Below are 12,833 nucleotides of genomic sequence, written 5' to 3'. Positions count from 1 at the left end.
AGTGACCTGTTGACAACAGACGCAGGTAAGACTAAGTGTGTAAAGAGGGGTGGAGATGGGGAATCTGTTGAAATACCTTTTGGTCAAGGTGTATGGCCACCTTGTATTTGTGCAGAATAAATATATACTTTGCAGCTTTTTTCCTCAACAATTTAGAAATCTGTAATCTTATTACGTTTCGATAGGCAATATCATCAAGAAATTGAAGACTTTGTTGCACATCTACTCCAGAAGCATGAAGAGGAAGAGAGAGCTAACCCTGAAAAGGCCACCTTTAATATTCAGCCTCAGGTAAGTCTCATCCACCATTTCTTAACGCACATTTGATTTTTTTTTTTTTTTTTTAGGATATCCATCACTTTATGATTGTAAAGCGAATGGGTTTCTTCATTCTTGCAGAGGCACCCTGGCCAATGCCCAGAATCGAGTACGGATTCAATATTAAGTGTAGGCTTCATATGTAGCTTATGCTTTCTTTTGAATTTATAAAGAAAGTGTTCTGGTATTCAACTTGTAAACACGCTAAAAGGACACTTTTGAAGTGTATGACCCATCTAATCATATGGGAATATTGGCATTTCTGTGCATAGTTGCGTGACTTCAATCGCTCCCCGGCTTTTTGATAGTTTGCCCTGCACACTTATGATGCTGAGTGATCTGTCAAAGTACTAATAAGTAATTACAGCTGCTGCTCACATTATAGTAAGCAATGACTGTAACTGCTCCGTGCACATCCCTTTCACTGAAAGTTAGCGGCTGCAGAAATGACCTTGTAGCCATGTTTTCAGTAAGGGTCCCAAGCAGCATTTTAATGCTATTTACCTGCAGATTAACACTATATTTGCAGTTAGTGTTTTTGCACACAACCTGTACCCTTTATGACTACCTTTTTTGATCACTTTTTTTTTTTATTACTGCTTGTTTTGTTGTAAGAGATTTGCAGTTAATGTATTTTTCAGACAATAAGACGCACCAGACCATTAGATGCACCACAAATTTTCAGAATGAAAAGGGAAAAAAATGGGGTCCATCTTATAGTCCCAATTCAGATTACCGGTGGGTGATCTGCAGCGCTGGTGGATCATGGTCACAGGGGGGTATTCAGTGGTTTGGCGATGTGACTCCCATCCCAGACTGGTGTGGCATGTTCGGCGGTGCTAAAGGTGCTGGGGCTCAGCCGACATCTTCTGAAAGCCCGTAGGCCCCACAGATCGATTGCTGCAATGCGGTGGCCTCAGGACAATGGCCGCGGTGGGCGGCGCATGCTCAGATTGAGGTCTTGGCTCGAAATAAACCGTATATACTCGTGTATAAGCCGAGATTTTCAGCCAATTTTTGGGGGCTGAAATTCCCCCTCTTGGCTTATACACGAGTCATATATGCCAGGGGATCGGTGGGGGAGGGGGAGCGGGGGTGTTAGATCATATTGACCTCCCCCTGGTGCAGTCTCTGCAGCCCCCCCGCTTCTCCCATCGTCTCCCTTCCTTCAGTGGTCACGTGGTACTGCTCATTAAAGTCATGAATATGTGCATATTTTTTACTTTAATGAGCGGTACCACGTGACCGCTGAAGGAAGGGAGACCGTGGGAGAAGCGGGGCTGTAGAGACGCGCCAGGAGGGGGTAAGTGTATGCAATAGTCACCTGTCCCTGTTCCGTCACTGCTTGCCGCTGTCTGCTGCGTCCTCTTGTCAGTGACAGTCAGGCAGCAGAGGGCGCGGTTAGTGCGCGCAATGCCCTCTGCTTCCTGGATGTCACTGACAGATGACGCGGCAGACAGCGGCAAGCAGCGATGGAACGGGGACAGGTGAATATCTCAGGTGCCGGGTCCTGAGCCAGCGGTGACACCGGCACCTGTCCTCCAGCAATGGAGAGGTGAATGTCATTATTTTCTCCTTCGTCTCATTGGGGGACACAGGTACTGTGGGTGTGTATGCTTCCACCTGGCGGCTTACAGTAAGTGAGCAAAAAAGGTTAGCGCCGCCGCATACACCCTCGCCCCGATTGCGAGCGGAAGCCAGTTTTTTGCTTAGTGTCCTTGGAGGCACACAGGTCTGGATGGCTCCAGACTAGTTTTTTTTTTTTTTTTTCGAGTATGAAGATAAGATCGGGGTTACGGACCCTATTGAAAGGGTCCGATCTCCCCAAACCGTCAATGGGCGAGCATGCGTTGAGTATCGCCTCCGCGTATCCTTTCCCGCATCGGTGGACATATCTGGGCCTTTTTCCCCAGACGTCTATTTTTTTGAGTTTGTTATTTTATGAAGACAGACGGGCAACAGATCCTATTGAAAGGGCCTGATTTCCCAAAACCATCAGCGGGCGAGCACGTGCGAGTATCCCTCCACGTATCCTCTCCCGCGACGTGGAACACAATGCTGGACTTAGCCCTAGTCCACCCCTAGGTATGGAAACCATGGGGCTGTACAGAGGCACAAGATTAGTCCGTAAGGCCCCCACTGCCCCACCAACTCTAGGACGGCGGTGCTGCAAGGCGGCGGACGGTTCCTCTCCTCACCCTCTGTTGGGGTTATAAGGAGATAAGGGTGCCTGCACTGTCCAGAAGTTACCCCATTCGCCGCGGGCCAAGGCTGAGCGTGGTACCTGAAGCCATCATGTCCTCTCGGTGTCAGTTATGAGGCTGGGGAGGGCTCTGCGGCTCGGGGTCCAGGCAAAGGGGGGAGAAGGATGCAGCCCCGGTCCCGATGGTTCCCCCTCCCAAACCCTGACATGGATGCTGGGTTCCTTAGCGTGGTCCGGCGCCCGAAGCTTCCGCGCACCGCATCCTCGGCGGGCAGGCATGTAAAATTTAGCCCGCGGCTGAAAGCTAGGCCGCGGGGAGGAGGTTCGGCCCGTCCGGTGTGGCGTCATTTCCGACTCCCCGCCCCTCGGGAGTAAGAGCGGGCATGCAAAAATTTAGCCCGCGGCTCAGGCCGAGAGCGCTGCCCCCGTGAGTGGGGCGGAAGCCTTACAAATTGAGCTCCCGGCTTCACTCCTGAGCAGGCCGCAACCGGGAGAAGATGTGGTATTGAGGACCCAGCAGGCATGAGCATGCAGCGGAGCAGGGGGACACAGGTTCGGGGTAAGTGTGAACCCGACCTTGGAGGCATGTTACGTACAATTAGAGGTGCTGCTCCTCCTCTACCTCCCCCCTCAGCATTGTATAGGCGGTATTCGTGAGTATTTAGCCTGGCAGTGATATGGCCGAAAGTTGTGACGCCTGTGACTTCGAGCGCGCCCAGGATCCCCCCTGAGTCTGAGTCCAGGGATTCAGATCCCCCGGAATGGGCCTTATCATTATCACGGTCTATGGCTTCTTTGACGAGAGCAATCGAGACCCTTCAAGCACCAGATATGGGCAGAGACGGCTCGCCTGTCTGGGAGGGGTTGTCCACCTCACAAGAGCCTCTGGCCTGCCTAGGCCGCTCTCGTGCGAAACAGGCACATAAAAGAACTCACACAGTATCCCCGGGCCCATCCGTTGTTTCGGCATCTGTGAGTGCGGCGTCTCGTTCTCCGTCACCTTTTTCCGAGGACGAGCAGGGTTCAGATGACGCAAAGGAGCCCCTGGACTTAGATACTCCAGGGTGTCTGGAAATGGTTGACAGTCTCATCGAAGCTGTCAATCAGACTTTAGGAATCGAAGATGACGTTTCCATGGCTTCAGCCCATAAGGTGGCCTTTAAGCGGGCGAAACGACCACATAGGGTATTTTGCGCTCACCCATGTTCGAGGACATAGTACAGCGTCATAGGGAATGACCGAACAAGCGTTTTTCGGGCCAGAAAACGTTGGAAACAAGGTATCCGTTTGCACCGGAGCTCTGTAAGAAGTGGGCGGAATCCCCAGTGGTAGACCGCCAGTCTCACACTTGGCCTCAAAAACCTTATCTGTGCCTAGTGGATCTTCCATTAAAGACCCCACGAATTGGCTCATAGAGAACTTGGCCCTCTCTGTATATGAAACATCAGGCTCAGCTCTTTCTCCCTCGTTTGCAGCAACATGGGTAGCCAAGGCCATGATGTCATGGTCAAAATCATTGAATAAGGTTTTGCAGGATAGGGATCTACCGGCGGAGGTGTTGGAAATTGCGAGTCAGATTGTCATGGCCGGTGACTACTTGATCAACGCTTCGCTCTATGCGGCCAATTGTGCAGCACTGGCAGCTGCAATCGCCATTAGGAGGGCCCTTTGGTTGAGGATGTGGTTGGCTGATTCGATTTCCAATAAGTCGCTCACTTCCCTTCCGTTTTAAGGTGGGTGTCTATTCGGGGAGAAATTAGACCAGCTCATTGCAGATGCTACAGGAGGGAAAAGTAGTTTCCTCCCACAGCAGAGAGCAAAACCACCATTTCGCCCACCTCAGCAACGGTTTCGGGTGTTCCGTAACCCCGGGTGGACGGCAGCAGCCAATTTTGCCGCGCCAGCTCGCTACAGCCAAGACAAGGACTGGCGGGTCACATATAGAGCCAACCCACTGGTTAGAATGTGAGCTCGCCAGCCCAGGCCGAGGGGGACCAGGTCCCAGAGATCCTCAGCCAAATGACTCGGAACCGAGGACGGCAAAGTAGGCGGCTGCCTGCTCCAGTTTTTCCACAGCTAGAGCATGGTAACACACGACTCATGGGTGGCGGAACTGGTGTCCTCAGGGTACAAGATAGCGTTTCAGGTACCCCCCAAAACGTTTTTTCTGTCCCGACTCCCCAAAGTGGAGCTCCGGGCAAGGGTGCTGCTAAGGGCCGTCAATTCACTCCAGCGCGACGGGGTCATTGTTCCCATACCGGAGCGCAAGAAGGCTCAGGGGTTTTATTCCAATCTGTTCGCAGTCCCCAAAAAAGACTGGGCAGTCAGGCCAGTGCTGGATTTAAAGCTGCTGAACAAGTTTATCAGGATCAAACCTTTTCGGATGGAATCTCTCCGTTCAGTAATATCGGCCATGGAACGGGGAGAATACTTGGTGTCGATCGACGTCCAGGATGCCTATCTGCATATCCCTATCTTTCTTCCGCATCAGAGGTTCCTACGTTTTGCCATCGATGGTCGGCATTTCCAGTTTGTAGCACTGCCCTTTGGGCTCGCCACCGCCCCCAGAGTGTTTACAAAGGTAATGGCAGTTGTCATGGCCATCCTGCACTCCTGGGGCATAGTCATCTTGCCATACTTAGACGACCTCTTGGTGAAGGGCCCCTCATTTCGGGCATGCGAGGAGAACGTCGGCATCACGCTGGACACCCTTTCTCGTTTAGGATGGTTGATCAACGAGAAAAAATCGTCCCTTGTCCCAGCCCAGAGGATTTCTTTTTTAGGGATGAGGGTTGGTAATTCTCCCTCAGAACAAGGCTCTAGCGCTTCAGCAAGGGGTCAGAAAGCTTCTGCAGCCAGTCCCTCACACCATTCGTTTTGGGATGAGAGTGCTAGGGAAAATGGTGGCGGCAATGGAAGCGATTCCGTTTGCCCAACTTCATCTTTGTCCTCTGCAGCACGCCCTCTTGTCAGCCTGGGACAAGAGCCCTTTCACGCTCGATTACCGGTGTCTGTTGTCCTTCCAAGTCAGGCAATCCCTACGGTGGTGGACGCACAGTTCCTCCCCTCTGCAGGGGAAACCTTTTCCCCAGATCACTGGCTAGTGGTCACAACCGACGCGAGCCTCCTCGGCTGGGGAGCCGTTTTTTTGCCGCAGCACGACTCAGGGACGATGGTCGCAGCAGGAAGCACGCCTACCGATCAGCTTGTTGGAGATACGAGCGGTCTGGTTAGCGCTACAACAGTTCCAGCACTTGCTGGCAGGCCGCCCTGTTCGGATTCAGTCAGACAACGCCACAGCGGTGGCGTACATAAATCATCGGTGGCACTCGCAGCAGGGCGACCATGCGCGAGGTGGAACACTTACTCCTCTGGGCAGAAAGAAACCACGCGGTAGTTTCGGCAGTCCACATCCCGGGCGTGGAAAATTGGGCGGCGAACTTCCTCAGTCGGCAGGGTGTCGCATCTGGGGAATGGTCTCTGCATCCCAAGGTCCTCCAGTAGATTTGCCAACGGTGGGGAACACCGGATGTGGATCTGATGGCCTCCAGGGTGAATGCCAAAGTGCCCGTGTTCGTCGCTCGGTCTCGAGACCCGCGAGCGATCGCCGTGGATGCGTCGGTTCTGCCATGGAACCAGTTTCGCCTTCCATACTTGTTTCCCCCGCTGCTGCTTCTCCCGAGGGTCATCAAGAAGATCAAAGCAGAGGGGGTTCCAGCAATTCTGCTGGCCCCAGACTGGCCCCGGCGGGCATGGTACGCAGATCTGGTGCAGCTGCTCGCGGATGTCCCATGGCGACTGCCAGAGCGCCCAGATCTACTGTCTCAAGGGCCGATTTGCCACCAGAACTCGGGGGCCCTGCGTTTGATGGCATGGCCGTTGAATCTTGGATTCTAACTCAAGCGGGTTTTGGGCGCAAGGTGGTCGCTACAATGGTTAGCGCTCAGAAGCCTACCTCTGCGAAAGTTTATCATCGCACTTGGAAGGTCTTCTTTGGTGTCGAAAGCGCGGGTTTTCTCCATTGGTGGGTTTTTTTTTTTTTTTTTTTTTCCCCAATCCCCAACATCTTGGCTTTTCTCCAGTCGGGGTTAGACTCAGGGTTGGCCCCGAGTTCGCTTAGGGGACAGATATCGGCCTTGTCCGTCCTTTTCCAGCGGAAGATTGCTACAAATTTGCAAGTGAAGACCTTCATCCAGGGTGTCTCACTTGGTACCTCCCTATAGGGCCCCCTGGACACCTGGGACCTTAACCTGGTTTTGAGGGTCCTGCAGGAGGCTCCTTTTGAGCCGCTGGAAGACATTTCTTTGTCATACCTGTCCAGGAAGGTGGTATTCTTGGTTGCCATAACTTCCATTAGGCAAGTCTCTGAGTTGGCGGCCCTGTCATGCCGAACCCCGTTTCTCACGTTTTTCAAGGATAAGGTGGTTCTCAGGCCAGTTTCCCCCCCTTTCTGCCGAAAGTGGTGTCCTCTTTTCATATTAATGAAGATATTGTCTTACCTTTGTCCGGCGCCAGTACATCGTGTGGAAAAAGTGCTCCACACATTAGACCTGGTGAGAGCACTCAGGAGGTAGTGTCACGGACGGCACCCTTTCGCCAGACAGATACGCTGTTTATCCTCCTCGAGGGGTGCAGGAAGGGACTCGCAGCCTCAAAAGCGACCATAGCCAGATGGATTCATCTAACGATTCAGGAGGCCTACCGCATTGGAGGTACGCCAGTTCCAGCAGGGATCAGGGCGCACTCGACTCGGGCGGTGGGCGCCTCTTGCGCGCTTCGGCACCAGGCTTCGGCGGAGCAGGTATGCAAGGCTGCAACCTGGTCCAGCCTGCACACATTTACTAAACATTACAATGTCCATACTCGGGCTTCGGTGGATGCGAGCCTGGGTAGAAGGATACTCCAAGCAGTGGTAACACACCTTTTAGCAGGAGGTGCATGTGGCTTGGATCGGTGAGTCAATCTCCCACCCGGGGACTGCTTTAGGACGTCCCACAGTACCTGTGTCCCCCAATGAGACGAAGGAGAAACATGGATTTTTGTGAGAACTCACCGTAAAATTTTTTTCTCCGAGACGCTGATTGGGGGACACAGCACCGACCCTGTTAGCCTAGTTGGCTCTTTATTTAATCAATATGCATTTTTGTTGATAGGGTGGTCCTTTTCCAGACATATCTGCATTTAAGGCTGATTTTGTTTTTGTGCTCTCCTACTGCTTTTGCACTAAACTGGTGTCCGCCCGCAATCGGGTCGAGGGTGTATGCGGAGGAGGAGCTAACCTTTTTTTTGTTCACTTAGTGTCAGCCTCCAGGTGGCAGTAGCATACACCCACAGTACCTGTGTCCCCCAATGAGTGTCTCGGAGAGAAAAGGATTTTACGGTGAGTCCTCACAAAAATCCATTTTTTTTTTTTTTTTTGGGGGCATAATCTATGGAGCATCTTATGGGGCAGCATATGGGAGCATCTTATGGGGGCAGCATATGGGGGATAATACATGGAGCATTTTATGGAGCATTTTGTGGGGCTATAACCTTTATGGAGCAGCATATGGGGCATAGTCTATGGAGCATCTTATGGGGCCATTAATAACCTTTGTGCAGAATTATATGGGGTGTATTTTGTATGCAGCATCTTATGGGGCCATCATGAACTGTATGGAGCATTATATGGGGCTCCTGATTCAATATGGATATTCAAAAACATTTAACCTACTGATGTCTCAGTTTTACTTTTACTGGCATCTATTTTTATTTTTGAAATTTACAAGTAGCTGCTGTATTTTCCACCTTAGGCTTATTCTCGAGTCAATAAGTTTTCCCAGTTTTTTTGTGGCAAAATTAGGGGGGTCTGCTTATACTCGAGAATATACGGTACGTATTATTTTTGGTAGTACACCGACCGAGGTATAGCTATGTTGTTTAAAAAGTACAATTTGATATAATGAATGATATAATATGTCCCAATATCATTCCATTTGTGGTTATTACTGGTTTGTTGCTGTCCTAACTTCTGGTACAAGTATTAATATATTTGTCTGGAAATGAAATATCACCTATTGGGGCTCATCTAATTTGTTCCTATATCTTTCACTTATTGGCATTATGTATAGCTTTCAGCAGCACTATAGATTAATCATATATCTCTTGCATTGTATGGCCGCGGACCATCAATTTTTGCTTTTCTAGACCGCTACAAACATTTGCTTTTAAAACATGTAACTAGCTGCTTCTTTAGTTAGGGTTTATTTGCCAATGGCAGTTTGTAAATGGGTTCTAAGTGCCCTACGCTGATTTCTTCTGAACAAGTTAAGGGTTTCTTTTTTTTGGCAGACACTATGTAATTTCCTGAAGAAAATCTAACCTCAAATTTTATTTGGTTTAAGCTTATTATAAATATCCAGAAAATTGGATTTTTTATTATATTGTACTGGTCACTTGAATTATTTTATTTAGCCATTTTGGTGCTTAAAGGGAGGTGGGTACTTTTTAAATATAACAGTATTTCTCCTACGCCTCATTGGGGGACACGGGACCATGGGTGTTATGCCTCTGGCACTAGGAGGACACTAAATGAAACACAGAAAAATTAACTCCTCCTCTGCAGTATACACCCGCCCACTGGCTGAGATTGAACCAGTTCTTGCTTAGTGTCTGTAGGAGGCACTTGGGTCTGGCTTCAGACTCCAACATTTTTTTTTTTTTGAATTTTTTTTGTCAATTTTTATTTAACGGAGTAAATGGGGCAATGGATCCTTTCTAGGGTCAGATTTTTCACGAACCATCAACAGGCGAGAACACGGAGTTTACCTCCCGGTACCCTCCTGCTACGAAGGGGTCATGCCTGGGCTCACTTTAGGGTCAATTGTTCCCTGCATGGTCCCGATTTCCCCACATCAGCAAGAGGCAAATGGAGTGTCACCTTCATGTTTTCTCCCCTGGAGCCAGGTATATAGCCGAACAAGGCCCCCATGTAATGGTGCTGCAGCCCGACTACTTCACGGATCAGAGGATACAAGCGGCAACCTCTCCATCCCCCTGTCTAAAGGGAGGATCGATTGAGGACTAGATCTTTAATGACAGCACAGCTCTGGCTCTGCTACACCGCTTCTGTGAGTATGACAGGGGGAACGCTGATCCCAGACGGCATGTCACCGCGCCGACATGTCCGCGCACAAGAGACAGTGGGTCCTTGTTCCTGAGGAGGAAAGGGAGCGATGATCCGGTGCCCAGCGGCGCTTGTTCTGTTGTCTGGCTGCGGCCCCCCCCTCAGCCGGCGCGCATCACCGGCGGCTGTCAGAAATTTAGCTCCCAGCTTCTAGCAGAGCTAGGCTGCAGTTACTTAGCTCAGCCTACCACGATTGTGCCTGCCCACGTTCCTGGCGCTTCTCGTCCTAAACGCTCTCCTGTTCTCGGGGGCCATGATTTTTCACTCAGCCTGCTTCCTGACGGCTGAGGAGGCATTAATTGGCAGCGCTGACAGTAGTGCTGGAAGGAGCAAGCAAGTTTTGGGAAAGGATTGCGAAGAGCACTCTTCTCCCCTGGGGACACAAGAACAGGACCTGGGTAAGCTGTACTGCGCCTCAGCAGGTAACATTAACCCCTTCTCTGCAAGTGCTATACACTTTCTCTGCAATCTGCGGCACATATTCTGCCTATAGCCTCTACGGGTACACTATGTCAAGTCCAAAAAGGCTAACAAAAGACAGTGTTTTTACTACAGCCTTGCCCCAGACTCGCAATACTCCATTATAGATGGATTGTGAAACAGATTCTGCCCAAAGGCCACCCGCCGCCGCCACCAGTCCCGCTGAGTCTAGTCCCCCTGAGTGGGCTGCGTCCCTGTCATGGTCTATGGATTCCATGGCCGAAGCAATAGACTCCCTCAGGAGCTTCTCTTTAAGTCAGGACGTCTTTTTGCCGACCGTGGAGGGGCTCTGGCGACGGTCAGGAACCGTCCATCAGCAGGGGTCGAACTCGGTCAAGGGACGCTCAGGTTTTCTAGAAAAAGGATCCATGACACATCCCCTGATCATGCTCGCGCTTCGGCGTCTGCAAGTTCCATCTCTTGTTCTCCCTCTCGACGTTCGCAGTGAATATGACTCTGAATGCGAGTCTGACACGTCATTAGCCCATTATCCCCCGAATTTTCAAGAGACGCTTGATTCTCTTACAGAGTACTACCTGACTACCTTGCACGCTCAGTCTTTGAGGCTTCCGGAGCGGCCATCTTTCGCAGCGACTTGGGTGGCTAAAGCTATGGTCGCAGAGGTGTTGATCACAACCATTCAAGTAGCAGTCTTCCCCCGAAGGCAGCCAACCTCGCTAGTCAGATAGCTCAGGCTGGAGACTTCGTAGTTAACGTTTCTTTAGATGCCGCCAATTGCGCTGCGCAGGCAGCTGCAGATGCAGTCTCTGGATCCGAGATTGGCGAGCAGATTCTGCTTCCAAGTGATCAATAACCTCTCTGCCTTACCAGACTGGTTGCTTATTTGGAGAGAAACTGGACCAACTCGTATCTGACACTACCGGAGGGAGCAGTAAATTCCTTCCTCAACAAAGGCCCGCCCAGCCGTTTCGGAATCAACAGACTCGGTCTCAGCTTTTTCGCAACAATTCCAGTTGGTCTTCTACAACCTTCTCTTCTGGATTAGGACGGTCCCTGCGTGGAAATAGAGGTTCCCAGGTCTCATACAAACCTAACTGCAACTGGAAATCCAGGCCAAGGATGTCTGGGACTAAGGGAGCCAGATCCCTTAAATCCTCTACTCAATGACTCGTTGCAGCATCCGGGGGGCACCGACAAATTAGGCTTACGTTTACTTTTGTTCTGTCATGCCTGGCTCTTGGTCATCCATGACGAGTGGGTCAGAGAGCTGGGGTCATCCAGATACAAACTAGAGCTTTCTTCCTCTTCCCCCGACAGCGGTCCATACTGGACCAAATGCTGTTCAACACGTTTGTCAAAGTACAGCGGTTCAGAATGGAATCTCTCCACTCAGTCGTCGCCTCCATGGGAAAAGAGGAGTTTCTGGCGTCCATAGACATCAGGATGCTTATCTTCACATCCCAATCTTTCCTCCCCATCAACAGTTTCCTATGCTTCGCAGTTCGCGGGGAACATTTCCAGTTCGTTGCTTTGCCCTTCGGCCTCGCCACCAGGGTCATGGCAGCTGTCATAGCCATTCTTCACGCTCTGGGAGTAGTGGTATTTCCGTATCTGGATGACCTATTGATCAAAGGCCCGTCCCTTCCAGCCTGCGAGGAGTCCATAAGTTTCACAGTGGATACACCTTCTCACCTGGGCTGGAAAATAAACTTTGAAAAGTCTTCTCCAGTACTGACTCAGCAGGTTTCCTTCTTGGTAATGGTCCTGGACACTTCCCACGGGTTGGTCATTCTCCCTCCAGAAAAGGCCTTGGCCTTACAACAGGGAGCACGGATTCGTTCCCGCCCGATTCCTCACTCCATATGGTTCAGCATGGCGATTCGTGGGAAAATGGTAGTGGCGATGGAAGGCGGTCCTGTTCGCACAGTTCCATCTCCACCCTTTGCAACATGCGCTGCTGTTGGCTTGGGACAGGAACCCGTTCTCGACCGTCGGTTCCGTCTATCTCTGCGGGTCAGGCAGACCCTCAGGTGGTGGATGCTGAAGTCCTCTTTGAACCAAGGAAAGACCTTTCTCCCAGAGCGTTGGTTAGTGGGACCACAGACGTCAGTCGTCTTGGCTGGGGTGCAGTTTTTTGCCACCACACAGCACAGGGGTGTTGGTCCATTCGAGTGTTGCATCTCTCCATCAACAGTTTGCAGAGATGGGCAACCAGGCTGGCCCTACTGAGTTTTCACCATCTCCTCGCAGGTCACCCATCAGGAACCAATCCGATAACTCCATGGCTGTGGCGTATATCAACCGTCAGGGGGTACCCGCAGCAAAACGGCCATGCACGAAGTGAGTCAAATCCTCCGTTGGGCCGAGAGCAACCATTCGGCCATCTTGGCGATTCACATCCCGGGCGTAGTGAATTGGGCGGCGCACTTTTCTCAGTCGCCTCGGGAGACTGGTCTCTTCATCCGGAAGTCTTTCAGCAGATTTGTCACTGGGGGACTCAGGTTGGGGATCTCATGGCCTCAAGGCTAAACAACAAGGTTCCCAAGTGCATTGCCCAATCACAAGATCCATGTGCTTTCGGAGCAGATGCTCTGGTTCTGCCGTGGCATCAGTTTCGGCTCCCGTACATATTTCCCCCTCTTCCTTTACTCCCAAAGGACGTCAAGAACATTGGGGCAAAGGGGGGTACCAGTGTTCCTAGTCGCG

At 51.1% G+C, this 12,833-nt stretch overlaps 1 protein-coding gene across 3 annotated transcripts in view; it reads left to right on the top strand.

Annotated features, from left to right (window-relative positions):
- LOC141098345 (zinc finger CCHC domain-containing protein 8-like) overlaps window positions 1–12,833 on the top strand; it is a 211,407-nt gene that overhangs the window by 36,862 nt on the left and 161,712 nt on the right. For all 3 annotated transcript variants that reach the window (XM_073586033.1, XM_073586031.1, XM_073586032.1), the window contains one exon: window positions 186–291. In XM_073586033.1, the coding sequence (XP_073442134.1) occupies window positions 186–291 (106 nt within the window). The remainder of the gene's footprint in view (window positions 1–185; window positions 292–12,833) is intronic.

The sequence above is a fragment of the Dendrobates tinctorius genome, unplaced genomic scaffold, assembly GCF_039654945.1.
Source record: "Dendrobates tinctorius isolate UK_male_01 unplaced genomic scaffold, ASM3965494v1 ptg000090l, whole genome shotgun sequence".
Taxonomy (NCBI): domain Eukaryota; kingdom Metazoa; phylum Chordata; class Amphibia; order Anura; family Dendrobatidae; genus Dendrobates; species Dendrobates tinctorius.
The sequence above is the reverse complement of the archived record's forward strand: the minus strand, read 5'-3'. Positions and strand labels throughout refer to the sequence as shown.